Source organism: Grampus griseus, assembly GCF_964374135.1.
Source record: "Grampus griseus genome assembly, chromosome: 7".
In the NCBI taxonomy this organism is placed as follows: domain Eukaryota; kingdom Metazoa; phylum Chordata; class Mammalia; order Artiodactyla; family Delphinidae; genus Grampus; species Grampus griseus.
Window position 1 is genome coordinate 43,805,588 of NC_139001.1, and position 27,437 is coordinate 43,833,024.

General features: G+C 36.9%; 1 protein-coding gene across 4 annotated transcripts in view; it reads left to right on the forward strand.

Annotated features, from left to right (window-relative positions):
- HIBCH (3-hydroxyisobutyryl-CoA hydrolase) overlaps nucleotides 1-27,437 on the forward strand; it is an 88,961-nt gene that overhangs the window by 17,208 nt on the left and 44,316 nt on the right. For all 4 annotated transcript variants that reach the window (XM_082657921.1, XM_082657923.1, XM_082657924.1 and 1 more), the window contains exons 3-6: nucleotides 4,167-4,307; nucleotides 4,898-4,982; nucleotides 8,457-8,537; nucleotides 12,830-12,882. In XM_082657921.1, the coding sequence (XP_082514047.1) occupies nucleotides 4,167-4,307; nucleotides 4,898-4,982; nucleotides 8,457-8,537; nucleotides 12,830-12,882 (360 nt within the window). The remainder of the gene's footprint in view (nucleotides 1-4,166; nucleotides 4,308-4,897; nucleotides 4,983-8,456; nucleotides 8,538-12,829; nucleotides 12,883-27,437) is intronic.

Sequence of the window (27,437 nt, forward strand, 5' to 3'; positions counted from 1 at the left end):
TATTTATCTTTGGCTGTGTTGGGTCTTCATTGCTGCGCGTGGGCTTTCTCTAGTTGCGGCGAGTGGGGGCTACTCTTTGTTGCGGTGCACGGGCTTCTCATTGTGGTGGCTTCTCTTGTTGTGGAGCACGGGGTTCTAGGTGCATGGGCTTCGGTAGTTGCAGCACACGGGCTCGGTAGTTGCAGCACATGGGCTCGGTAGTTGCAGCACACGGGCTCAGTAGTTGCGGCACGCGGGCCCTAGAGGGCATGGGCTTAAGTAGTTGCGGAGCGTGGGCTCAGTAGTTGCAGTGCGTGGGCTCTAGGGCGCACGGGCATCAGTAGCTGTGGCTCGTGGGCTCTAGAGTACAGGGTCAGTAGTTGTGGCACACAGGCTTAGTTGCTCCACGGCATGTGGGATCTTCCCAGACCAGGGCTTGAACCTGTGTCCCCTGCATTGGCAGGCAGATTCTTAACCACTGGACCACCAGGGAAGTCCACATTACTTGCTTAACCTCAGTATACATGCAAAGCAGTTTCGAACAAATTTACTAACTAGAGCATTGGTTGACATACAGGTTTTTTTGTATATTTCCTTACAGCTTGCAATCAAATGACTGTTTTCTAAAGTTACTTAGGTCAGCTTTCCTGCCACCATCCTCACGATTTCACTTCAGTGTGCTTGTCATACGTGTGTGGTTTGGTTACATTTATTTGCCACAGTCTGCATTCCATGTTGGAATCCCCTGACACTGGGTGATTTTTAAAAAATATATATAGTTTGTATACATTCAGATTCACTCTCTGTACATTTCTTTGGGTTTTGACAGATGCATAAATCATGCATTCATTACCCAAAGTCCATGCAGAACAGCCCCATCCCCCTAAAACTTCTGCTGTCCTTCCCCTCTGTAGGCAGTCACTTCGCCTGCTCCCCAACACTGACCTTTGTTATGCCCCTATAGTTTTGTTTTCTACAGAACATCATATGAATGGAATCATACAATATATAGGCTTTTGTGTCTGCATTCTTTCACTTGGCAAAACGCATTTAAGATTCACCTGTGCTGTTGCATGAACTGATAACGTAGTCCTTATCACTGAATAGTATTCCATTGTTTGGATATACCACAGTTTATTCATTTCCCTGTTGAAGAGCATCTTGGTTGCCTTCAGGTTTTAGTGAGTAAGAATAAAACTGCTACACCTGTTTGTGTACAGGTTTTTGTGTGAACATAAGTTTTTAATTCACTTGGGTAAATATCTAAGGGTATGATAGCTGGGTTTTATGGTAAGTCCATGTGTAACTTTATACAAGTTTACCAAATTATCTTCTGTAGTGGCTGTACCATTTTGCAATTCCACCAACGAAGAACGAGTGTTCCTGTTGTTCTGCATCCTTGGCAACGTGTTATTGTCTGTTTTTGGATTTTAGCCATTTTAATATGTATGTAGTGGTAGCTTATTGTGGTTTTAAATTGCATTTTCCTAATGAGAAATGATGTTGAGCATTTCATGTGTTTTTTTGCCATTCCTATATTTTCCTTGAAGCTCTTCAGTTTTTTTTTTGCCCATTTTAATATTGGGTTGTTTGTTTTCTTATTGAGTTTTAAGAGTTTTTTATACAGTTGACCCTTGAGCAAGGTGGGGGTTAGGGTCACTGATTTTCTGTGGAGTTGAAAAATCCGAGTATAATTTTATAATCAGCCCTCTACAACTGAGGTTCCTTCTCTGCACCTGTGGATTTAACCAGCTGGGGATCATGTAGTACTATAGTATTTACTATTGAAAAACATTTGAGTGTAAGTGGACCTGCACAGTTCAAATCTGTGTTGTTCAAGTGTCAGCTGTATATTTTGTATGCAAATTCTTTATCAGATATGTGATAGGCAAGTATTTTCTTCTAATTTCTGGTTTGTCTTTTCGTTCACTTTATCTTTTGCAGAGCAGAAGTTTTAAATATGATGAAATTCAGTTTATCAATGTTTTCTTTTGTGGATCATGCTTTTGGTGTTGTATCCCATTAATCCTTAATGTATGGAAGGCACTGTGAACCAGAGTCCAGGGGTGTGGCCCTCATAAGTGTTCCTGTCCCTTCTCTGGGGGTGGGCTGCCTTTTTTCCCCCCTTTTCCTTTGTCCCCTGTTCCTTTTCTCCAGCTGTGATTGGTAAACACTAAGGTCAGTAGGCTATGGTTTTGAAGTGCTTCTCCCTTGGGATTAAGGGTCTTCTTTTATAGGCCTCCATCCCATTTCCCCACTGTGTTGGGCCTCCACCAGAACCCTATGCTACCAGCTTTGAAGGCTCTCTCTCCCATGAAGATTTAGCCTTTTGTTCTGTGTGGAAGATGAGGGGAAAGGCTTTAGTTGTGCCTGCTGTTTCCCTCCCCCAGCCAGCACCACACGGGGGAGCTTTCTCCAGTCTTCCCTGGGAGAACCTGCTTGGGTTCCAGGAGGAAAAGCCAGCAAGAATGGGAGCTTCCCCCATGACTGTGACACCTGCCACCCCCAGGAGCTCCACACTATCACACTTGCCCACACTTGACCTCTAGCAAGTCATTAAACATTCTAGTTAATCTTCCTTAGGGCTTCTGCCTGAGCTAAGCAAATATACTGGTCCTCCATCTCCCTGAAGGCACCTGTCTCTCCAGATTTTATTACGGGGTTGTTTGCCCTGTGACCTCCTGTCTCTGAGTTCACCAAAGCCATTAATTTTCAGTCTGTTCACCTTTTTTTCTTGTTACAAGGTCAGGAGACGCATCTTTTCAGCTCTCAACATCTCTGAGCTGAAACCAAATAATAGAGTTTTAAAGGATTGTCTCTGATATTAGGTGATAATTTATGTGAAGTTGTTCAGTGGAAACAGTCATGAAACTTTTTGTGGTTTTTTTGGGGGGGCTGGCAAATCTGACTTGGTTCAAGCAAAAAAGAAATTTAGTTAGTATGGAGAGATGAAAGTTTATTAATACTTGTGTGTAACATGTTTGTATAATATGAAATCTGTTTTACTTTAAAATTTAGAATGATGTAGGTATCTGAAAAGTACAGCTTTTTAGTCTATCATCTGTCTTTTCATATGAGTAAGGGTTTAATCAAGGAAGTAGAACCACTGAGTATTGAAGGGGAGCAAAATAAGCCACTCCAAAATATGCCCCTTGCCTCACTCACCATGGTGCGTGAGGCCCTAAGAACTGTATAGACAAGTTCTTCACAAGTATATGCTTTTGTAAGCTCATTCTATAATCTGGCCTTAAACTACTTATTCTGCCTACTTTCCTATCACTCATTTTCTCAATCAGCCTTTATTCCACTCATGTTTAACATCTTAACATTTCCAGATATTCACTGTTCATGTTTTAGAATGTGTTACTCTCCAGGATTTTCACCCCTCTTTTTCTTGGCATATATCAAGGCCTAGCTCAAATATCACCTTTCTTTCCCCCAAGTTGTTGGTAGCTATTGTAGTCAGAATTATTTGCCCTCTCTATTCATCTTTGATTTCCAAGTACCTAACATAAGCTTGGTATACAGTAATAAAGATTTAGGAGTATTTCATAGTCCAAGAAATTCTAGGACTGGGTTCTATGTTATTTTTATTTTTTTAGAAACAAATTTTTAAATTAATTTATTTTTGGCTGCGTTGGGTCTTCGTTGCTGTGCGAGGGCCTTCTCTAGTTGTGGCGAGCGAGGGCTACTCTTTGTTGCAGTGTGCGGGCTTCTCATTGCGGTGGCTTTACTTGTAGCGGAGCACGGGTTCTAGGCACGCCCGGGCTTCAGTAGTTGTGGCACACGGGCTCAGTAGTTGTGGCATACGGGCTTAGTTGCTCCGTGGCATGTGGGATCTTCCCAGACCAGGGATCGAACCCATGTCCCCTGCATTGGCAGATGGATTCTGAACCACTGCGCCACCAGGGAAGTCCCATGGACTGGGTTCTATTTTAAATCAGTTGACTAAGTTCACTCAGAAATAAAAATTAAGAGATTTAAGAGGTATATGTAGTTTGCTTTGGAATTGTCTATCTACAGAGTCCAAATAACTTTAGAAAACTTTGTCAGATGTGCTGAGTTATCCATTCGATTAGCCAACCTTAACATTGTGTGAAAGATTTGCATTTAATATATGTTTTGTTGTTGACTTGTGACAAAAACTTAATGAATTTTTTCCTAAAGTTTATTCTTTGTTTACACAGAGAATGTCTAAGCACACAGATGCAGCAGCAGAAGTCCTATTGGAAAGAAAAGGTTGTGCAGGAGTGATAACACTAAACAGACCAAAGTTCCTAAATGCACTGAATCTCAGCATGATTCGGCAGATTTATCCACAGCTGAAGGTTTGTAATTTTCTTAAAGCAATCACATGGATCCTTCTGAAAGTACGTCCTTAGAGAATATTTCTGATATGCTCTCCCATAGACTCACTTGGCTGTCTGGGATCAGCGCCCAAGCCCCATCGCTTATAGAGTCCTCAGCGCTTTCCTAAGTGGTTTTCCTGGAGCACCCCTACTGACAGGGAGTTCACTGCCTCAGAAGACAGCCTCTTCCACTTTCACAAGGCTCCAAGTTTCTTCTTATGTTCTGCCCCTCTTTATTTTATTTTTCCAACCTGACGATATATTAGGCCCATATTTTTTCACCTTGGTCTCAAAGTTGTCGTGGCAAAGATTTCAGTTGCCCTCATCAAACTTGGATCACAGAATGCACTCATGTAGCAACTTTGTTGGGATAGCCTCTAATTTATGTCAGAAAAGAAAATGAAGTTGGGATCCATTCTTCTGGATATGTTTTATAAAGCTTATGCCTTATGCTTTGTACATATCCACATACGTCTATATATACACATGTGTTTATGTGCATGTGGATATATCATTAATGAGTTTGTATTTATGATATGCTTATACCATCTTCTTTTACATTTGGATAGAAGTGGGAACAAGATCCGGAAACTTTCCTGATCATCATAAAGGGAGCTGGTGGAAAGGCTTTCTGTGCTGGAGGTGATATCAGAGGTAAAAACTTTTTTCCCTTCTCACCTAAATGCTTTTGTCCCCCAATAAAACTGATAAGGTATTAGCAAATTTTTGTGGTACTTTGCTTTACTTTCTAGAATTGTTTTTTGTTAAACTGTTAATACATTTTTAGTGTGGTTAGCTTAGAAAAAGAAAACATTTAAAGACTTACCTCTTGTAGTTAATAGAAAAATGAGAATAGCAGCTGTTTTTTTTTTTTAACTACATACGTGCCCTTCAGGTATCTTGTCTCTTTCCCTGAATCATCCTGAACAAAATGTCCAGTTATGGTATGTGATTCTGCTTTTTATTTTAGAATAGCTGTTATTAAGCAATTGTTTATCACATAAGCCTGACAACCTGGCCATGTTGAGTGACTTGCCATTCTCCAAACATGACATGCTCTCACGTATTTCCATGACTTTGTGCTTTCCTATTGTTCATCATCCCAAAGCAAGAATGCACTTAATTGTAGTATTTATCCTATTATATTATCAATATTTTTTGTGTGTTTAAATTAACATGCTGAGATAAATAAAAAGATTAATTCTCCTTATCTTTCTAATTATTTAGGTCAATCTGTACATATTTAACTATTAAAAACAAGGTAAAAGAGAGAAGAAATGTTATTACCACTGGTTGTCAGTATTTTATATATACTGAAAACTTTTCAGTATTTATATATACTGAAAACATTTTGAGTTTTGTTTCTTATGGAATTGGTAGGTTCCTGGGATGGTTTTTTTCTTTGTGTTTTTTTTTTTTTATATTTTTTGTATTGTGTTAAGATGATAATGTTCAGGTTGATCTATTTACCATATTTATAATCTTATGTAAACCATTACATTTGAAATAGGAAGAAACAAACTTGATTCAGGACATAATTTCAAATATCTATTAAATTTAAAATAACTGAGTTTTAAAATTTCACTTTAAAATTTTCAGTTGCTTCGACTGACTTGTTAACTGAATCGTTTTATGAATTTGTTTTGCCCACTACTTAAATATTTTTAAAACATTGTTTTTCAGCCTGGAATTAATCTTTCCTCAAGAGCTGGGCTTTTGATCTTGTCAGTTTGCAGATGGGCAGAGCCTTATGTATTGATTTTAGCTTCTTCTGACTGTGAGCTATTTTTGCATATAGGCCTAACTTTACATTACTGTTTGGAAATACAGTTAAAAATTCTAGAATTATTCTAGTTCACATGTATAAGCAACAGATTTCAATTCTAGGAAATTTAGTTTCTTTTAAACATCATAGTCCAAGACAGTAAGTGGGCACTCTGAAAAATAAAATTTTTTTTGTAATTTATTTATTTTATTTTTGGCTGTCTTGGGTCTTCAGTGCTGCCCACGGGCTTTCTCTAGTTGTGGTGAGCGGGGGGCTACTCTTCGTTGCAGTGCGCGGGCTCCTCATCGTGGTGGCTTCCCTTGTTGCAGAGAACAGGCTCTAGGCTCAAGGGCTCCAGTAATTGTGGCTCATGGGCTTTATAGCGCAGGCTCAGTAGTTGTGGCACATGGGATTAGCTGCATGTGGGATCTTCCCAGACCAGGGCCCAAACCCATGTCCCCTGCATTGCCAGGCAGATTCCCAACCACTGCGCCACCAGGGAAGCCCTGACAAAAAATTTTTAAATGATGTTACTAAACATCATTTAATTTATATGGAACTGATTGGTTAGAATAAGATTAGAAGGAAATCTCAGAAGATTTCTGAGATAAAAGAGATTTATTCCACAGGCAGTGCAATTTACGCTCCTTTTCTTTTAGTATTGGGGAGAAATGAAAGATAATAGATGAGGGTTTTAGGGGTTTTATCGGTGAAAGCCTCAGAATGACAAAACTAGATATCAAACCTTTTTTTATTTTTAAAATATTTATTTATTTGGCCACCCCATGTGGCTTGCAGGATCTTAGTTCCCCAACCAGGGCCTGAACCTGGGCCACGGCAGTGAAAGCACTGAGTCCTAACCACTGGACCACCCAGGAATTCCCCAAACCTTTTTTTTTAAAAACCAAGAAAAAAAGTCAATATTTGGTTGGAACATTTTGAAGGAAGCTATATCAGAGTTCTGAAGTCAGTCTAAAAATCTATTAATAGTCAACAATTTTTATGTAACTCTTTCCCATAAAAGAAGTAAATGTATATATTATATATTTAATTTGTATTTTAGTAGGTAATTGTCATAGGACTTAGACAAGAAAAGCATATGAGCTTGAAGTGTATGGAAGAGAGGTTTGATGGTGGTTTTGACATTGACTATAGTAGGAGTATAGTAGATTGGACTGTGGAACTCTGGATAATAGAAAATTGCAACAGAAATGAAACCATTTGATTGTTATTTATTATCAAGATATTTACTGAGCACCTGCTTATGAAGACAGGCATTTGTATGCTGTAGCAATATCTTTGAGAGGTTATATTTCCATTGATATTAATAAATAAGGATATTACTGTCTCATTTACCTTTTTAGCCTCACCTTTTACCATTCGCCTTTAGTCTTTTAAAACTACTTATTTTTTAATTTTATTCTTTCTTGCCTGTGTGCCTTTGTAGGTACTCCTTTCTCTACTCAGAACTTTTCACTTTTCAGAACTTTTCACATTTAGGAAATCCTTACCTGTTGTTCACATTTGGCTCAGAGTTCTCTCTTCTGGGAAGCCTTTTTTTTTTTTTAATTATTTTTTTTGGGGGTGCATCGTGTGCCATGCAGGATCTTAGTTCCCTGACCAGAGATCGAACCTGTGGCCCCTGCAGTGGAAGCATAGAGTCCTAACCACTGGACTGCCAGGGAAGTCCCTGGGAAGGCTTCTTTTAATTACATCTCTTATGCTCACATTCCCACGGCACCCCAACCTTAGAGTGGGCATGACACAAGGAGTGTAGCTCAGTAGTCTGTCTTATAGTCTGAACTCCAGGGCAGCCGTCTTATATTGCTGTCTTGTTATCTACAGCACTGAAAACAGTGTGTGGTACCTGGTAGATGCTCAGCAAATGTTCCATGGTGAAATGAATGTGGCAGAAGTATTTAACTAGATGGAATATATAGAACTCTGTGTGTGTGTGCATGCACATGTGCATATATTTCTTTGTGTGTATATGTATAATGTACTTTGTGTTAAGATATATTACCAAAGGAAACATGTATCCAGCAAACATTCATTTAGGTGCTACAGAAAATAGTCAAAAGAAAATGCATTTTGTACCAATATGTAACTTATAAGTTAAGTATAACACTTTGTAAGAAGTTCTGAATAAGAATTTTTGCCTTGAAGTTTTGACATTGGACTATGGATTTGAGGCTAACTATAGTATGTCCGTGGCATAGGTGACTTCAGAACCTTAACAAACCATTCTAGACTTTCCCCCTGGTACTTACTATCACATTATTTAAAATTTTTCTATTTGACTGTATTGACTGGAAAACACTTTTTGTGATTTGTAATCCTTCTTTTTTCTTTTTTTATTGTAGTGATCTCAGAAGCTAGAAAGGCAAATCAGAAGATAGCTCAAGATTTCTTCAGAGAAGAATATATGCTGAACAATGCTATTGGTATGTGTGCTCTGCTGAGAGCTTTGAAAATAGAATCAAGGCATAAGCTGCACAGTATGAATTGTTAAAATGTAATCAACAGACACTCTTGTTTAATCTTTTATATACTTTGTGCCAGGAATAAACTTGATTAAAGTAGTCTGACTGCTCATTCCAGAACAATTCATACTTGATTATTAAATAGGGTATACTTAACTACTATTTGCCATATAATCAATATGGAAACATGGATTCTGATCATATGGTTGGCTTTCTTGGAAAACAAAAAGCTTGGGTGCCAGTTTTCTCTATAAAATGAAGTGTCATTTCTGAATTCTTGAGGAACTCTGGGATGAAATTTCTTTATTGTCATCATTCCAGATTTCATTGGAAGTGACACAGTAGTTACATTTATCAAGCATGTGTTTCAAATGTTAAATTACAGGGAATAATATAATAAATACTTGTGTACCCACCAGCCCGGAATGAATAGACCACTATATTTTATTTTTGCTTGATGTTTTGAAATTTATTTAAATTAAATAGAATACTATGAGTTTTAAAATTATTGTTCAGTCTACTTCATTGCTTGCTTCAGTGCCATTTCTTTCTCTCTCCAGAAGCAACCAGTATCCCTCCTCAGAAGCAACCATTGTCATTAGTTTTTAGCACATCCAGTTAGACTGTACTTTATATTTTTACTACATATTTATGAACAAAAGTAGTATTACTTTATGTTTTTGAAAGTTGCATAAGTACTTTCTTACTGTATATACCATTCCATAAGTTTTTGATAACATGGAATGTAACTGTTCTTATATTATTCAATTATCCCATATTACTTAATCTGTTCTATATTAGTGGTTATTTTAGATTATTTCAGCTTTTTACTAATACAGATTCTTACACCCTTATATGTACACCCTTAGTGCCCATGTGCAAAAATTTCTAGAAATAATAGAAGTCGAATGGATGGATCATAGAGTTTATGTATCTTCAGTGTGTTTCCAAATTCTTCTCTAAAGTATAAGACTTTATTTTCTACATGTCCTTTCTATCATTTTTTGTTTTTAAACTTTGCATGCTTTATATCTTATTGTGGTTTTAATTTGTACTTCATTGGACGCAGGTAAAGTAGAAGGTGTTTATGTTAATCATTTATATTTTCTTTTCAGTTTCATCCTTTGTTTATCTTTCTTTTGGATTGTCTTTTTCTTACTGATTTTATAGGTCTTTATGTATTCTGATTCTTCACTTTTGTAGATCATATATATTATAAATACACGTCTCTCAGTCTGCTACTTTATCTTTTGGTATATACAAGTTTTTGTTTGAGATGAAATGTATTCTTTTCCTTTATGATTTCTGCTATTTGCATTTTAAAAATGCTTAATAACATGAAGGGTTTTAAGATGTTCTTTTATATTTTCTTTTAATAGTTTGTTTCTTTATACTCTACGTCTTTAAAGTGCTTGGAATTTTTTTGCATGTGACATCATCTAACTTTTACTTTTCAGCTAGAAAGCCAGAAGTTGTAATGCCTTTGATTGAATAGTCCTTGTTTTCCTCACTGGTTTTAATGATACTTCTATCATATATCAAGTTCTTATATGTGACCGGGTCTGTTTCTGGGCAACTTTGTTCATTGGCCTATTTGTCTGTACATATGGTAAAACTACAGTGTCAAAATTATTATAGCTTTAAGATATGTCTCTCTCTGATAGGACAAGTTACCCTTGTTTTCTTTCAAGATTTTCTTGGCTACTCTTGGACTTTCGATTTTTCAAATGAATTTTTTTTTTGGTTTTTAAAAATTCAAATGAATTTTAAAATTATTTTGATATTTAATAAGCTTATGCAGTCATCGCCATTAATCTGTTTTAGAACATTTTCATCAGATTGACTTTCATGTCCTTTCATAATGTTTTATAATTTTCTCCATAAAGAAAAAGAAAGATTTTTTAAGTGTTATTTTTAGACAGCTTATTTTTTTGTTACTACATTTAATAGTAATTTTTCTTATTACATTTTCTAATTGACTATTTCTAGCATGTAGAAATGCTTTTGATTTTAGTATTTTGTTCTTACATCCAGCAACCCTGCTGAAATTTATTATCAGTTCTAATGATGTTTCTGTAGGTTCTCTTGGCTTTTCTACATTGGTAATTCTACCATCTACACGTAATTTTTTTCATCTCTTTCCAGTCTGTATACTTATGACTTTTCTTGTTATATTTTGGCTAGGACCTCTATTATAATGCTGAATGATTGTGGTGTTGTCTTATTTCTGATGTCCATGGGAGCTTTTAAAATTTCATTCTTTAGTATATAATCATTTTATAGACACTTTTTACCAAGTTACAGATGTTACTTCTATTCCAAATTTGTTAGGGGTATTTTCTTTTGTTTGTTCAGTTGTAGTGGTCCAGTGCTTAAGCATCCACTTTTCTGACTTTTTCTCTTCCTCTCATGGGTAGGAGCTTACTGAGTTTTAGGATCAGCAGATAGAGTTTTCCTAGCTATGTTTTACAAATCATATAGCTCTTCCTACTGTGAGGCTTTATGCAGGTATTAACTCATAGCATGTTATGTGTGGCCCATGTTATTCCTGACTCAGAACAGATACACACACACACACTCACTCATAATCTTTGGCTGTAGCTTCCACACAGCTATTACCTCTGAGTTTATTTGTTTCTGGCACCTGAGGATTTCCCTTGTTTGGCTTTGAACTTGGATATACGTTGACAAAAAAATTTTTCTCTAGAATTTTTATGTCTTTGAGGTAGGAGTGGGGAGACGAGGCTGTTTCCCAGTTTAACTCAGTGAGCCACATTGAATGGAGAGCTCTCATTTCTTTGAGTCCATAATTCTACAGATCAGGTTTTACTTAGGATGTTTTATTCATTCTAAAAATTCATACCAGCGCTGTCCAATAGTACTTTCTGTAATGATAAAAGTATTCTGTTTCTGTGCTGTGCAATATGATCACTACTAGCCACACATGGCTCATGAGCATTTGAAATGGGGCTACTGTGATCAGTAAACTGAATTTTACCTTTGTTTAATGGTAATTAATTATAATCTAAATAACTACATTTGGCTATTGGCTACTATATTAGTGCAGTTCTATACTAAATAAAAGGAGAGGGGCGAAAACCTCTAAGCAGTTTGAGAAGAGTTTGGTAAAATGTTAATATACAGAGAGAAAGCCTTCCAGATATAATCTCTATACATTGTAATGACATATTTTAGTCGTTAAGGAATTTGACAGATTCTGGCTTTGTGTTCCTGCATCAATTAGCTTCTGATATTTCATATCTAAAATATATGTATCTGTAGCTGAAATGGTATATTTGTATGCATGTCTACTCCAATCAATAGAGATATTTGTTTCCATTGTTTCTAGGGAATTATAGTTAAAAATTGAGGGCTGTGGAAGTCCTTGTGAATGTTAAATTAGAATTGTACTTCAGTGGCTCATTTGGCAGATTGGGAATATTTATAGAATTGCTAGATGGATCAAAACTGTACTTTTATATTGGTTTTTGGTAAGGAAGTTATATTTGCAACAAGCTGTAATAGAAGTACGGTGATTTATATTATGTTGTGCGCAACTTCCTCTTCAGAGGGAAAGGAACTGAGTAAAAGTTTACAGGATTTTTGAGCTGGAAGGAACTTCCGAGGCAAGTCTCATCATTTAATAGATAGGGAAACTTATCTATATATTATATACATGATATACACATGTATGATAGGCATATATACGTATAACTTACATGCGTATATGTGTATACACGTATATATATTGAATTGCCAGTATATAAGCATCTAATGCCAGTATATATATTAAATATAGTTGAATTGCCAGTTAATGACAAACCTGAGACTAAAATTTGGGTCTTTTAACTCCCAGTCCTTGCTTTTTCCTGTATGCTGCACTTCTCTTTGTATCCAGATACTTCTTTAGATGTATAGAAGACAAATTATGTTCTTTAAAATACAACTGTGTTACATAAACATCAGTGGCTTATAAGGCAAATATTGTTTTTCTCAATAGTTGAGTTATATAGGCTTTCATCTGTTTCAAATTGAGGTGTTGAGTTTTTCATAATAATGAATAGATGATCAGGATTGTGTATGGACTGATGTTTTAAAAAGAACATATTTTATAAGCCATATATTTAGTCTACTTTGATATTTCTTGCAAAAATTTCTTAGGGAAAATACTCAGAGTTCATGTAACATGTTATTTTTGGAAAAATAAAATGTATTTTAAGCATTGTAACTAATTATAGCTCTGTTTCTTTTAGATTCTTGCCAGAAACCATATATTGCACTTATTCATGGAATTACAATGGGTGGGGTAAGTAGACTGTTTACTCTTATCATTGTTATGTGAGCTATATTAAAAATAAGTTAATTATTAAACAGAAGTGAGACAATGAATGTAATACAATAGCAGTTGCAACAAATCATGTTTGGAGCTTTGCAGGTTTGGGATATAATATTTGCTTCACCCAAAAAAATACGTTCTTAATTATATTCTATGCTATTTCAGCTTCTTGAATTAGTAAGCTTTCTTAACTAACAAAACTGATTCTTTTTTTTCTTATGTAGAGCCCTTTTTCTACTTATAAGTAAACAGATTGCTTTCAACAGCTTCAGAAAAGAAACTGGAATGTTGAGGGTTTTTTAGACTCTGAATAGTGGAGATGTGGTTCCTAAGTTATATCTACTGCACAAAATCTCACTTTAGTGAAAGTGTTTGGATACTTTTTGAAGTTCTCTGAAAGTGCATTTCTATCAGTTGACAAATCTTTGTAATAGCACAGATGCAAAATAAATAAATCTTAGATTTCACTGGCTTTGAATAGTTTTATAGGGAGTTGGAGAGAACGTGAAATAATTACAGAAAAAGTGTTCCAATGTGTGGCACTGGCTACAACAAAGACAAGCCTTTAAAGAAGTGAGAGGTCAGAATAGGTCTTCATGGCAGGAAGAGGTAGGATTGAAGAAGGTAGTAGGAAGCTGAAGGGTGGAATTTCAAAGATTGAACTTGTTAAGTATTTCAAACATTTAGTCATTGGGAGATGTCCCCCTCTTTCTAGGAAAACCACACACTAGATGAAGTCTCTTGGGCACTTGGAATTGCTTAGATCTTTCTTTTTGAGTTTGTTTTATTGAAGTATAGTTGATTTACAATATTGTGTTAATTTCTGCTATACAGCGAAGTGATTCAGTTATACATATATATATATATTCTTTTTCATATTCTTTTCCCTTACGGTTTATGACAGGATATTGAATACAGTTCCCTGTGCTATACAGTGGGACCTTGTTGTTTATCCATTCTGCACATAATAGTTTGCATCTGTTAATCCCACACACCCTATCCATCAGAACTGCTTAGATCCTGCACATCATTTTGGGAAAGGGCTTCCATGAGCACCTGTGGTTAGGAGCAGGATCAAGGGCAGTCTGTACCTCTCAGCTTGTGGCAGGTACTGAGCGTGAGTTGATTGTGCTTTCTTTGTCAATGAAGTGCTAAGATGGGAAAAATAAGAGCTCCCTGAAAAAATTCTGCAGAACGAAAGGAAGGAACATAATCTGAAGCTTTGAAGGAAGAGCCCCCTGTGAATGTGAAAGGAACCAGAAAAAAATGAAAACAAACAAAAAAACATTGGGCATACTTAATAACATGTAAAATGATGTGGCTCCAATGAAATAGGAAAGACAGCCCATAAGTAGACAACAAGCTTAGATGAAAGGGCAGCAGGTTACAAGGGGGAACAGGCAACATAGGAAGGATGACTGGCAACTAAAATGCAATAGCAGAACCTGACATTCCACTTTGAAGGTCATAGATAAGAAGGAGTTGAATTTCATATTACAGTTAATGAACTTGTGTCTGTGGAGGACAAACTTGAGAAACTCTCACCAAGAAAGGACAAGGATAAAAATGATGAGAACAAACATTAGTCAAACTCTAAGGGTGGAGCCCAGTAGTATGTGTTTTAATAAGTCCTCCAAGTGATTGAGTCATGTTAAGTGGGAACTAGTGCCCAAGACATCGATTGTATGTAATGAATTAACTGCATTCATATTTCTGCCCTGTGATTCTAGAGTGGTACCAGTTATATACCATGCTTGGAAAAACTGAGAAAATAGTTAAGTCTTTTGCAGTGATCTCTGGTTCAGATGACGAGCCCCTCAGTGAGAAAGGTTCTTTTATATTACCTTGTCAGCCCTGCCCCTAAAAAAAAAAAAAAAAAAAAAAAAAACCTATGTGTCTTTTCTTCTATCAGGTCTGCCACCTGCAACTCCCCATATGTACTCTACATCTAATTCATCTTTAAAGACTGAAAGTTCTACCCTATATTTTTTAACAGTCTTAAATACCACTATGATTAGGTGTGATTTTTTTCCTTCATTGACTCAGTGCATTCAATCTTTACTCCAAATTTGGCATTTATTCTTTATTGTCAGTTATTATGAAATATGCCCAAGTATATTAGATGGTCTATAAAGGTGAGGACTACTCTTTTTTTAGCATGCTCATAACAACTAGGGAATGCACAGTATATATTTAATAAATTGTTTATTTAAAAAACTCTGCTTTAAAAAACATTTTTGTAGCCTTTGAAGGAGTAAAATTTACAGACTGGAAGTGAATCAGTTCTTTTTTCTTGTAATGGGATTTTTTTTATTATTTTTTTTTTTTATTTTTAATTTTTTTTTTTTTTTTTTTTTTTTTGCGGAACGCGGGCCTCTCACTGTTGTGGCCTCTCCCATTGCGGAGCACAGGCTCCGGAAGCGCAGGCTCAGCAGCCGTGGCTCACAGGCCCAGCCGCTCCGCAGCATGTGGGATCTTCCCGGACCGGGGCACGAACCCGTGTCCCCTGCATCGTCAGGCGGACTCTCAACCACTGTGCCACCAGGGAAGCCCCTTGTAATGGGATTTTATATGTATCTTGGTTTTGAAGACTAACTTTTCATGTCTCATTTACAAACGTTGCTTAATATAAGACTCAGTGAACTCTAGCTTTTGAAAATGTAAGCCTCTAGATCTTTGGCTCTCAACCTTGGCTGCATTTTAGAATCATTTGAGAGTCTTTCAGAAATCCTGGTGCCCAGGCTTTACTTACCTCCTGAACCATTAACCACATATTAGAGCAGGACTCGGGTATTTTTAAAGCTCCCTTGTAATCCCAATATGAAACTAAGGTTAGGAACTGCTGAACTTACTAGCAATTCCCAACTAGTGTATAGTTCAGTGTTAGCTGTGGACCTTTTTCAAAAAGGCAGTGGTTCTCACAGGTTAGCTCATATCAAAATCCAAGGGCTGGAAGGCAGTGGTTCTCCCAGGTTAGTTTGTATCAGAATCCAAGAGCTTGTTAAAAGGCAGAGTCGGGACTTCGCTGGTGGTGCAGTGGTTAAGAATCCACTTGCTAATGCTGGGGACACGGGTTTGATCCCTGGGCCGGGAAGATCCCACATGCCGCAGAGCAACTAAGCACGTGCACCACAATTGCGGAGCCTGCGCTCTAGAGCCCACGCGCTGCAACTACTGAAGCTGTGTGCTCTAGGGCCCACATGCTGCAACTACTGAAGCCCACGTGCCTAGAGCCCACGCTCCACAACAAGAGAAGACACTTCAATGAGAACCCCGCGCACCACAATGAAGAGTAGCTCTCGCTCACCGCAACTAGAGAAAGCCCGTGCGCAGCAACAAAGACCCAACACAGCCAAAAATAAATATAAAAAATAAATAAATAAATAAAGATGGACTTAAAAAAAAAAGGCTGACTCCTCTCACCCCCCCAGTTCCAGTTTAGTCAGTTTGAATTGTGGCCTAAGAATTTGCATTTCTAAAAGTTCCCAGATGATGTTGATGATGCTCATGATAGTGGGGGTGCCTCACTTTAGGAACCACTGCCATAAAGTGTTGAGAACATGCAGTTTGTTAATTCAAAAGGCCTTTATTTTCAGAATTTTTAGTAGAATTTTAGTATTATAGGTAATTGTTTTATGGATACGTTTTAAATCCTAATATAAAAGTATGAGACTAAAATAGGGCAAATATAGCTTACGAAAAGGTAGCCAAATAGTTTTGTCTCTGTCTTTATCTTGATTCTGATCAATGAATTGTTTCTTATAAGAAAGAATTATAAGAAAACTTGAACAATCCAAAAGATGGCGCCATAGAGCTTGATTTTTATTTAATTTTATTTTTTCTTTTTTATTATGGAAAAAAATATTTTTCCAGCAATGAAAATGACAGTTTTACTGTCTCTTGTTGTTTACCATGAAGAGTAACACAGCACTTTGTAGAGGGGATAACTAAATTCTATTATGTTTTAGATTTCAGAAATTCAAATGTTTACTTGATATTTTGGTATACAGTAAAATAAAAATGTTTCTGAGTTGTTGTCCACTTGGTTAATTAAAAGTATGTAAGATTATGTCATTACAATGTTTTTGAAAGAGACGAAAAATTTTTTGAATAGCAATTTGAAAGAATAGTTCATTGTTTCCTAAAAAGGAAGAATTTTAATTTCCTTTACCCTTTATTTTAAAAATCTAGTCATATTTTCTCAAGTTAATATATAACGGAAAGGCAAATTTGCTTTAAAAGTTAAAATTAATTTTAAGTAGATATAGAACAGAAAAAATCCTTATTTTTATTCTGTATGTGTAGTACTGCCTACATTTCCCTCCCAATTGAATTGGATTTAAAAAACTTTTACGTTTCTTTCCTTTTCCTTCTTCCCTTTCTTTGTCCCTTCCTCTCTCCCTTCCTCCCTTTTCTCTTCCCACCAATGCATTTTACAGTAGAAACAAAATTAGCTCCCCCAAGCCAACTCAAAATACGTTTACAATATGGTATTGTTTTTGTGTTTCTCAAAGTGTCCTAAAGATGCTGCAAGCAAAAGGGTTTTATGATCAATATAATGGAAAATTAAAAGTTTTAAGGCATACTTTAGAAGGGGTATACTCTAATGAATAGAGAAGGAGTGGGAACTGGATTGGAAACAGTGAGCATATACAATCTCCAAACGACTTTTTGGGATACAAACCAGCCACGTGGAAAACTGACTAGTGCTCAGTTACATGGGAGCTACTGAATCAGATTGAGTTTAGCCACAATTAATGTCACTGAGACATGTTCTTATGAGAAGAATTACTACAAAATGATGTAGTATTTGCATATAACCTATGCATATCCTCCAATATACTTTAAATCATCTCTAGGTTACTTATACGGTGTAAATGCTGTGAAAATACAATGTAAATAGTTGCTGTTGCACAGCAAAATTCAAATCTTGCTTTTCGGAACTTTCTGGAGTTTTTTTCTCAATATTTTGAATTCACAGTTGGTTAAATCTGTGGGTATGGAGGGCTGAGTGTATTTTGGATATTAACCCCTGATCAGTTATATGGTTTGCAGATATTTTCTCCCATGTCATAGGTTGCCTTTTCATTTGTTGATGATTTCCTTTGCTGTGTAGAAGCTTCTATTTGATACAGTTCACGTTTATTTTTGCTTTTTTGCCTTTGCATTTGGTGTCAATCCCCCAAATCATTGCCAAGACCAGTATGAAGGAGCTTATTCCTTATGTTTTCTTCTAGGAGTTTTATGATTTCAGGTCTTACATTCAAGTCTAATCCATTTTGAGCTGGTTTTTGTGTATAAAGTGAGGTTTAGTTTCATTTTTTTCCGTGTGGATATCTGGTTTTCCCAACACCATTTATTGAAGAGATAGTCCTTTCCCCATTGTATATTCTTGACTCCTTTGTTGAAAATTAATTGACTGTATTGTGTAGTTTTATTTTGGGGTGCATTCTCTCTCTCTATTTTTTTTTTTTGGTTCCACTGGTCTATGTGTCTGTTTTTATGCCAATACCATAGTGTTTTGATGACTGTAGCTTTATAATATGATTTGAAGTCAGGAAGTTTGATGCTTCCAGCTTTGTTTTTCTTTCTCAAAGTTTCTTTGGCTATTTGAGGTCTTGATTATTCTGTATCTGTGAAAAATGCCATTGGAATTTTGACAGAGATTACATTGAGTTTGTAGATTGCTTTGGGTAATATGGACATTTAAACAATATTCATCCGATCAGTGAGCACAGAATATCTTTCCATAATATGTGTCTTCTTCAGTTTCTTTCATCAATGTCTTAGAGTTGTGAGTGTATAGCTCTTTCACCTCCTTGGTTAAATTTATTCTTAGGTATTTTATTCTTTTTGATCCAGTTGTAAATGGGATTGTTTTCTTAATTTCTCTCTCTGAAAGTTATTTGTGTACAGAAACACAACTGATTTTTGTGTATTAATTTTGTATCCTGCAACTTTACTGAATTTGTTTACTAGTTTTTAACACTTTTTTTGTGGCATCTTTAGGGTTTCCTATATATAATATCATGTCATCTTCAGATAGTTTTACTTCCTTTCTGATTTTGATCCTTTTATTTATTCTTCTTGCCAAATTGCTCTGGCTAGGACTTTCTGTGGTGAATAAAAGTGGTGAGAGTGGGCATCCTTGTCTTACTTCTGATCATAGAGGAAAAGCATTCAGCTTTTCACTGTTGAGTATGATGTTAGCTGTGGGCTTGTCATATATGGACTTTATTATGTTGAGGTACATTCCATCTATACCTAGTTTGTTGAGGATTTTTATCATAAAAGAATGTTGAATTTCATCAAATGCTTTTTCTGCATCTATTGAGATGATCATATGATTTTTATCCTTCATTTTGTTAATGTGGTGCATCACGTTGATTTCACATACGTTGAACCATTCTTGCATCTCAGGAGTAAATCCTACTTGATCATGGTATATGATCCTTTTAATGTATTGTTGAATTCAGTTTCCTGATATGTTGTTAAGGATTTTTCCATCTGTGTTCATCAGGAATATTGTCCTGTAATTTTCTTTCCTTACAGTGTTTTTGTCTAATAAGAATGGTAGACATTCTTACTGCTAAGGCTGCTTGTGTAGATCAAGGTTACTTGATTTCAGATACATGAATATGAGACAGGTATGCATTGAACCTCTGATTCTTATTTGTTCTTTGTCGGTTTAAGGTGGAAGCAGCCAGTTGTTAACTGTGATGAAACTAGACCTGAAGCAAATGTGCAAAGATAAAGGATGATCAGTCAGGGACTTCCCTGGCAGTCTAGTGATTAAGAATTTGCCTTCCAATGCAGGGGGTGCGGGTTTGATCCCTGGTCGGGGAGCTAGGATCCCACGTGCCACCCAGTCAAAAAACCAAAACGTAAAACAGAAGCAATATTGCAACAAATTCAATGAAGACTTTAAAAATGATCCACATCAAAAAAATCTTAAAAAAAAAAAAAGAAAATAAAAAGGTTGATCAGTCAGAGACTAAAGGAAGGTACTGCAGTGCAGTTGCCCTGGGAACTAAAAATAAAAGGACTATACTGACAGGCAAAGTTGTGTTGTGGAGAAAGCAATAAAATATATTAAGAGAGGAAGAATAATCAAATAAAAAAGGATATGGGGAATTCCCTGGCGGTTACAGTGGTTAGGACTTGGTGCTTTCACTGCCAGGGTCCAGGTTAGATCCCTGGTCAGGGAACTAAGATCCCGTGGCGTGGCCAAAAAATAAGATATGAAAAAGAGCCTCCTTTAAGACTGAAGATTAATAACACGGCAGGATCTGTGAAAGGAAGAATAGAGAAGAAATTTCCCTTGGATTTCTAAGTGTTCAGAATATGTACTTATGTGCATTCATTTTCAGTTGTGTTCACTGTTGGCATTTCTCCAAGCCTGGATGGAGATCTTTTTCTTGATAGAGAAAGGAAGGTGCCTCCCTTTCCCCCATGGGATTCTCTCTACTTAGATTTCCTTCTGCTTTATTAGGGGAGAGTAAGGGTTGCTTTTAGTTGCAGAATTTCTCATAATAGATTTTTAGGGTTATTTAGTTTCTCAGTGAGCCTTTTTCATAGGTAAGCATTGGGTTCTATTTTTCAGTACACAGTGGATTACCCTTTAACAAATGTTCCTATGCTGTTTAACTGCATCTCATCTCTTGTCTGTCTTACTAGATAGAGCCCTTTATTCTCTCCTTGCCTCTACTATTTTAACCCTGGCTTTTAGCCCAAACATATCTAAGTAGAGAATCGGAAAGTGCTTCCATTTACTAACCAGGAACTTGGCTTTACTGCCTGCCCCTGCCCCACCTCCATCCCCATTTTAAGGTATTGATTTCTGGGAAGTAGAACGTTTACTTTCCAGGAGTGTGGGTATTCTGGGCAACTTTCACAGACTTGCAGATTCTCAGATCTACAGGGAGTTCTTTTCCATTTCCTTGGCCATTTCCTGTGGGCATATTGGTCAGGTTTTTGGTTCATTTCCTTTTTAAATGTGAAAGCACCCTAGGTTCTTGGTCAAGTGACAGGCACCTTTCCTCTGTGCCATTCTCATCCTGCCTCCATTTTATCCCCACTATGTTGGGTTGGATGATTTGTGGTCTAGAGGGCTCTGTGTCTTATTGAGGAGGCATCAGATTATTTCACAGAGAAGAAAGGGGCAGAGGAGCTCCTTTTGCCCATAAAATGAGCTCATTCTCTTAAGGATATATGGAGGTAGGAGATTTGAGACTAACTAGACGTTCATTATGATTTTAGCAATAATATGAGGTTGTTATCAGCTATTTCACCCAACCAGCAAAAAGTACTGGATGTCTGCTATGTACTAGATACTGGTTAGGCTCTAGGGATAGAATAGTGAGCAAGATAGATATATTTTCTTTCCTTATGGACCTTACTGTCTTGTGAGGCAGGTACAGAGTTGTCTGGGAATACATAAGAGTACCGGCCTCAACTGTGTGGGTATGTCTGAGTACTTTAGTGATGGAGATGGTGTAGGGAAAGCACCCTGGAGGAAGTTTTATTTAAGCTGAGACTTAAAGAGGAATCAGCCAGGGACAAACAAGGTGGGATAGTGGAGGAATGCGCTATGGTTGGTACAGGCGTGTTAAGGGGTTGATGCAGTGTAGAAGAATAGTGTGTGAGTGAGAAGATAATAGTCTATGTGAAGATGAGAGAATTCATGTTTGGGAAAGTTAAGTGTGCCTAGATTTGGGAGTATGAAGGAGATAGCGGTTCAGTTCTGAGGTTAGAGAGGTAAGCAAGAAGCCAGATCAGTCCTCTTAGACATAAGTTGTTTATCCTGAGATCAAGAGGGAGAGCCTTTTTTTTTTGCGGTACGCAGGCCTCTCACTGTTGTGGCCTCTCCTGTTGCGGAGCACAGGCTCCGGACATGCAGACTCAGCGGCCATGACTCACGGGCCTAGCCTCTCCGCGGCATGTGGGATCTTCCCGGACCGGGGCACGAACCCGTGTCCCCTGCATTGGCAGGTGGACTCCCAACCACTGCGCCACCAGGGAAGCCCAGGGAGAGCCATTTTAAAGTGCTTTTAGCCAGGAAAATGGCTTGAATGGTGCATTTTAGACAGAGAACTCCCTTGTGGGAGGAACAGGTTGTAGGGAGGTTAGGATTGGTTGTAAAGAGATTATTCAGGAAGCTCTTGCAGGGTTCCAGGTGGGAGATTATGGTGATTTTGAACTAGCATGGAGATTATGAAGGGGGGCGGAAATTAGATAGATTTAACGGAGTTACTTAGGAGGAGACTTGGTGGGATTTGATGATGTATTGGATGTGAGAGAGAAAGGGGAGAAGGAGGCAAGGATGACTTCCAGGTTTCTAGACTGGGCAGTGGGATGAATGGTGGACTGTTTACTTAAGATTCGGGAGAAAGTGTGGCTGGGGAGTGGGTTGGGGAGAGTGAAGGGAGATGAGTTTAATTTGTTAGGTGTGAAATACCTGTGGCCTTATCCACGTGGGAGTGTTTTGTCTGAACAAAAGTGTTTTGTCGGTTATGCACATCTGGAACTCAGGGTGCTGCTTGGGCAGGAAGTATAACTTTAGGACTTACAGAGGCACAGTATGCTCCAAAGTGTGTGCTTCTGCAACATGAATTAGCTCATAAGTGATTGGTAAATGGGAAAATGATGTTAAGATAATGCAAAAATTATATTGATTCATATACAGTTTTTTTCTAGGCAAGGGGAGATAGGATAGTGGCAGTAGATATATAATCATCTAGACAGGAAAAGAGTGCTTAATTACCTCAGTTGCTGTACTGTGAATAGGCATTCTCTTGTCTGTATTTTAAGAAAATTAAAAAAAAAAAACCCACACAAACAAATGCCTGTTTCTGGGTGGACCTCCACCGTAAGGTGAACCCTCAGCTCTTGGCACTTGGTGTTTAATGGCGGTCCCACTGGCTTATAGCTGCACTTACACTGCTTTGTCTCAGCATGTGCCAGTTCTGCTCTGATTAAAGTATTGCCATTCTTTCCACTTTATTGTTGTGCATTTTAAATATCTGCACTGGCATTCTCTGTTCATATTGAGCTGGTGCTCCTAATCAAGTCCCTGGCCTGCGACCATTTATTCTTTCTGTTAGCACTCAGAATACAAAGTTGCATAGGTTTTGAGCGGACTGCCGAAACTCTATTTTTCTTATAAGCTCTGTGCAATTTTGTAGAGCCTGAGGATTTTTTTCAGTAACTCATCATGTTATAGCAGAGAAACTTGTATTGAAAATTGGTCAGTAGAAAAGATAATGCAAGGAAATGTGACAGAAATAGAGTGACAACCAAAGTAAGTCCAGAATGGAATACACAAAAATGTTTATTGGCCAGAGGCAGAACAAGGAACCTATAAAAGACATTGAAAAAGGGGGGCCCAGAGGGGCAAACCAGAAGAGTGGACTTGTCATGGGAACCTTCAAGTTGGCTTTTGTGCCCCAGAAATCTTTGAGAGTTTCTTTGCTTTGTGGCAAAGAACCATATTCCAGGTTTGTTTTGTACATTTTATTCAACAGACCTAAAATAGGGTGTTTTTCCAAGGCAGCCCTGGTTACTTTTAGTAGGAAATGATGGTTAGCAATAATAACCTGGGCACTAGTTAAGTTGGTAATTGTTTATAGGCCTTTTTGAAGAGAACTAAGAATATGTGTTTTATTTTTAAGAGAAAATAGGTCCTAGATCCTGAGTTCAGTACTTCCTATTCAAATTTAGATTCTTACTTCTTTGATATTTGTAACTTTCTTCTCATGTATGTTGAAAATCTTTATTTAAAAAAAATAATATTAAGATTGTGACAAATTTGCTTTGTCCTAATGTGTATAATAGTTTCAGAATAACAATAAATGTTATTATGAAGAATAGTCACTTGAAATACTGTCTTTGCCCTATACCAAAATTTTTTAGTAACTTAGCTTTTTCATACTTTTCCAGAGTATTCAACTTGGTTCTCATGAAATAACTCTTTATTTATGACTGACGTTTGGTAAACTCTGAACTCAACAGATCAGAGAAGTATCAGGTATATCAAAAAGTAGCCAGAAGGCTTCCCTGGTGGCACAGTGGTTGAGAATCCACCTGCCAATGCAGGGGACACGGGTTTGAGCCCTGGTCCGGGAAGATCCCACATGCCATGCAATGTGACTAAGCCCGTGTGCCACAACTACTGAGCCTGTGCTCTAGAGCCCATGCTCCGTAACAAGAGAAGCCACTGCAATGAGAAGCCCGTGGGCACCGCAACGAAGAGTAGCCCCTGCTTGCCCAAAGACCCAATGCAGCCAAAAATAAAATAAATAAATTTATATATAAAAAAAGTAGCCAGAGAGTAGCTTTCAGGATGCTAGTTAATATAGATATTAGTTTTACAGAGTTAAGGGAAATTGTTGGTAAATCTGAGGTCAATTAAGAGTACTCCTGTTATAATAGTTCTTCTTGTTTGAATATATGATATAAGGCAGTGGTTTCTTAGAACTTCTCTTTTTAAACATCTATTAAATATGATTGGGATTGACATACACACTAATCTGTATAAAATAGGTAACTAATAAGAACCTGCTGTATAAAAATAAAATTCAAAAAAATAAATATAATAGACATTTAAAATATAATATGTGGTATGTTATAATATATTGGGGGAATGTGCTTATTTAGGCAAAAACCTTGAGCAGGAATCCAGGAGGTACGTAAGAGTTATTTCTAATTTATGTTTTGTTTTTTTAATTAATTAATTAATTTATGGCTGCGTTCGGGCTGTGTTGGGTCTTTATTGCTGCGCGGGCTACTCTCGTTGTGGTGCACTGGCTTCTTATTGCGGTGGCTTCTTTGTTGCAGAGCACGGGCTCTAGGCACGTGGGCTCAGTAGTTGCAGTGTGTGGGCTTCAGTAGTTGTGCCTTGCGGGCTCTAGAGCACAGGCTCAGTAGTTGTGGCGCACGGGCTTCGTTGCTCCACAGCCTGTGGGATTTTCCTGGGCCAGGGCTCGAACCCGTGTCCCCTGCATTGGCAGGCGGATTCTTAACCACTGCGCCACCAGGGAAGCCCTCTAATTTATGTTTTAATGTATGATGTACCAGAATTATATTTCTGCTCACTGGCTTTTTTAAAAATTGAGGTATAATTGACATATAATGTTTTAGGTGACAACATAATGATTTGATGTATGTATATGTTGTGAAACCATAAGTTAACACTCATCACTACACATATTTGAAAACAATTTTTTTCATATAACTTTTAAGATTTACTCTCAGCAGTTTTCAAATATCTCTCTGATATTTCTGTTTAAAGTAAAACTGTACCTCCAAGGATGGTAGACTGTTAATTCATAAATAAATTAAATATTTCTACTGCAATTATTTGTTTCTGCTGAATATAATTTTTGTCCAAAAATAACATGAATTATATGAATCCAAAGCAGGATAATGTAAATGCTCTCTGTAGTCTATCAGAATACATTAATAGGGCTTCCCTGGTGGCGCAGTGGTTGAGAGTCCGCCTGCTGATGCAGGGGACACGGGTTCGTGCCCCGGTCTGGGAAGATCCCACATGCCGCGGAACAGCTAGGCCTGTGAGCCATGGCTGCTGGGCCTGCGTGTCCGGAGCCTGTGCTCCGCAACGGGAGAGGCCATGACAGTGAGAGGCCCGCGTACCGAAAAAACAAAAAACATTAATATTATGTAATCGGTATGTTAATACTATTAATATGCAATATTAGTCTGTTAATATTAATGTGAGAAGCATAATAAAAATAACTGTTTTTACTGGGTAGGCTGCTAATCTAAGGCATGTGGTCCCAGAGATACATTATGAAACTTATTTTATGATTATGATATTAACTTTTATACCATAGTGACATAATGTGTGATGAAAATCTATTTGAATTTCTAACAGAAATATATACCTAATTTCAAAGAACCATTTATAATCTTGAATGATGGTGAGAGAAGACTCTCATGTACTCACTGATACTGAGATGCAGTGTTCATTCTGGACAGGCGCTTACTCATTCTCTCTGATTAGAATTTAAATTCATGACTCTTTGTGTGAGCATTTGTCACATCACCCCATTGTATGCCTTTCTGAGTTTGTTTTCTTTACTGTGGTTGTTGGCGCTGGTTACTCTGGAACATTTATTTTTATTTTCATTTGGCTCAAAAAGACTATTGTGAAACAATTTCAATTAGTAATATAGTACAGAGAACTCCAGTGTATCCTTCATCCACATTCCCTATTATTTCCGATTTGTTTTATTTTCTCTTCTTCTCTCCCACATGTGTCTATGGATAATTTTTTTCTGAACCATTTGAAAGTTGAAGACATGATAATTCTTTATTGCTAAATTTTTCAGTGTGTATTACTTAAGAATAAGACACCAAAATCAGGGAATTTAACACTGATGTATTATTATCTGGAACATTTCTTTTTCAGGCACCAAATTAAATTGTTCTACATGTGTTTTTGTTTTTGTGTTGGGGGATTAATCTTGCCATTAGTATAAATCATGGAGTAATGGACTATATATTAAATTAACTTTAAAAATCTGTATAATTATCAATTTTTTAAAATGTGCTTTTTGTCTAGAATAGTAATATTATCTGGAAATATAGAAGTGATACTCATTTCTAGTTACTGATAAGCATATTTGCATTTTGAAGGATTTAATTGTGCTTTTTAAGTAATTATAATGAGATCTTCTTTAAAAGCCTTAAAGCTATACCAGCCTTTTTCCTTTGTTGAACAGTGAAAACTCATCTGGCTCTAGTCTCTTAATTAAAAAAAAAAAGTCTTAGATCGCCTGAGTTTTGCATTTAAGAATGCCAAACTTTAAACAAGTAGGATACGAGTTTGACTGCATTCATATGTTCAGTTACTTATGCTTATCCATATTAATATTCTCTGTACTAGATTATAAATATGGGTCAGATTCATTTTACTTTATCTTCACAGTATCAGTACAGTACTGCAATGAAGATTGTTTAATAATAATCCAAGTAAAAAACAATGTCGGAATGCTTGAGACACCATAACTATAAGGCACAGAAGGATTAAATGTAAGATAATAGAAAAAGTGTTTATCAACGCTAAAATAACTGATGCAGCTATTTTAATATCAAATAAGGTACTATGGCAAAAGCTTTTACTTGATATAGGACATTTCATAGTTATAATAAACAGATATGACAAATCAAAATTTGTATGTCCTGTGAATCTTTCTGTTGTGTATTTTTTCTCTTAGGCTTTAGTCATGTGGTCTTATGTCAGATTATTTCTAATTGAGCACTGGTTATTTCTAATTGAGTTATTTCTACTTGAGTATTATTTGAGCCCTGATATGGCGTAATCTTCCTACCATCGTTTCTAGTAGGAACCTAGGCTAAGGGCACTAGCAATCCCAGATCATCTCAATCCCGTCAGGAATGGGAGTATTTGAAGCTGAGCATTTGAATCCAGGCCACCCTAACTTCTAATGTGTAACATTTTGGGGCCCAGTTCAGCAAGCCCTCAATTTCGGTTCTTATTCTCT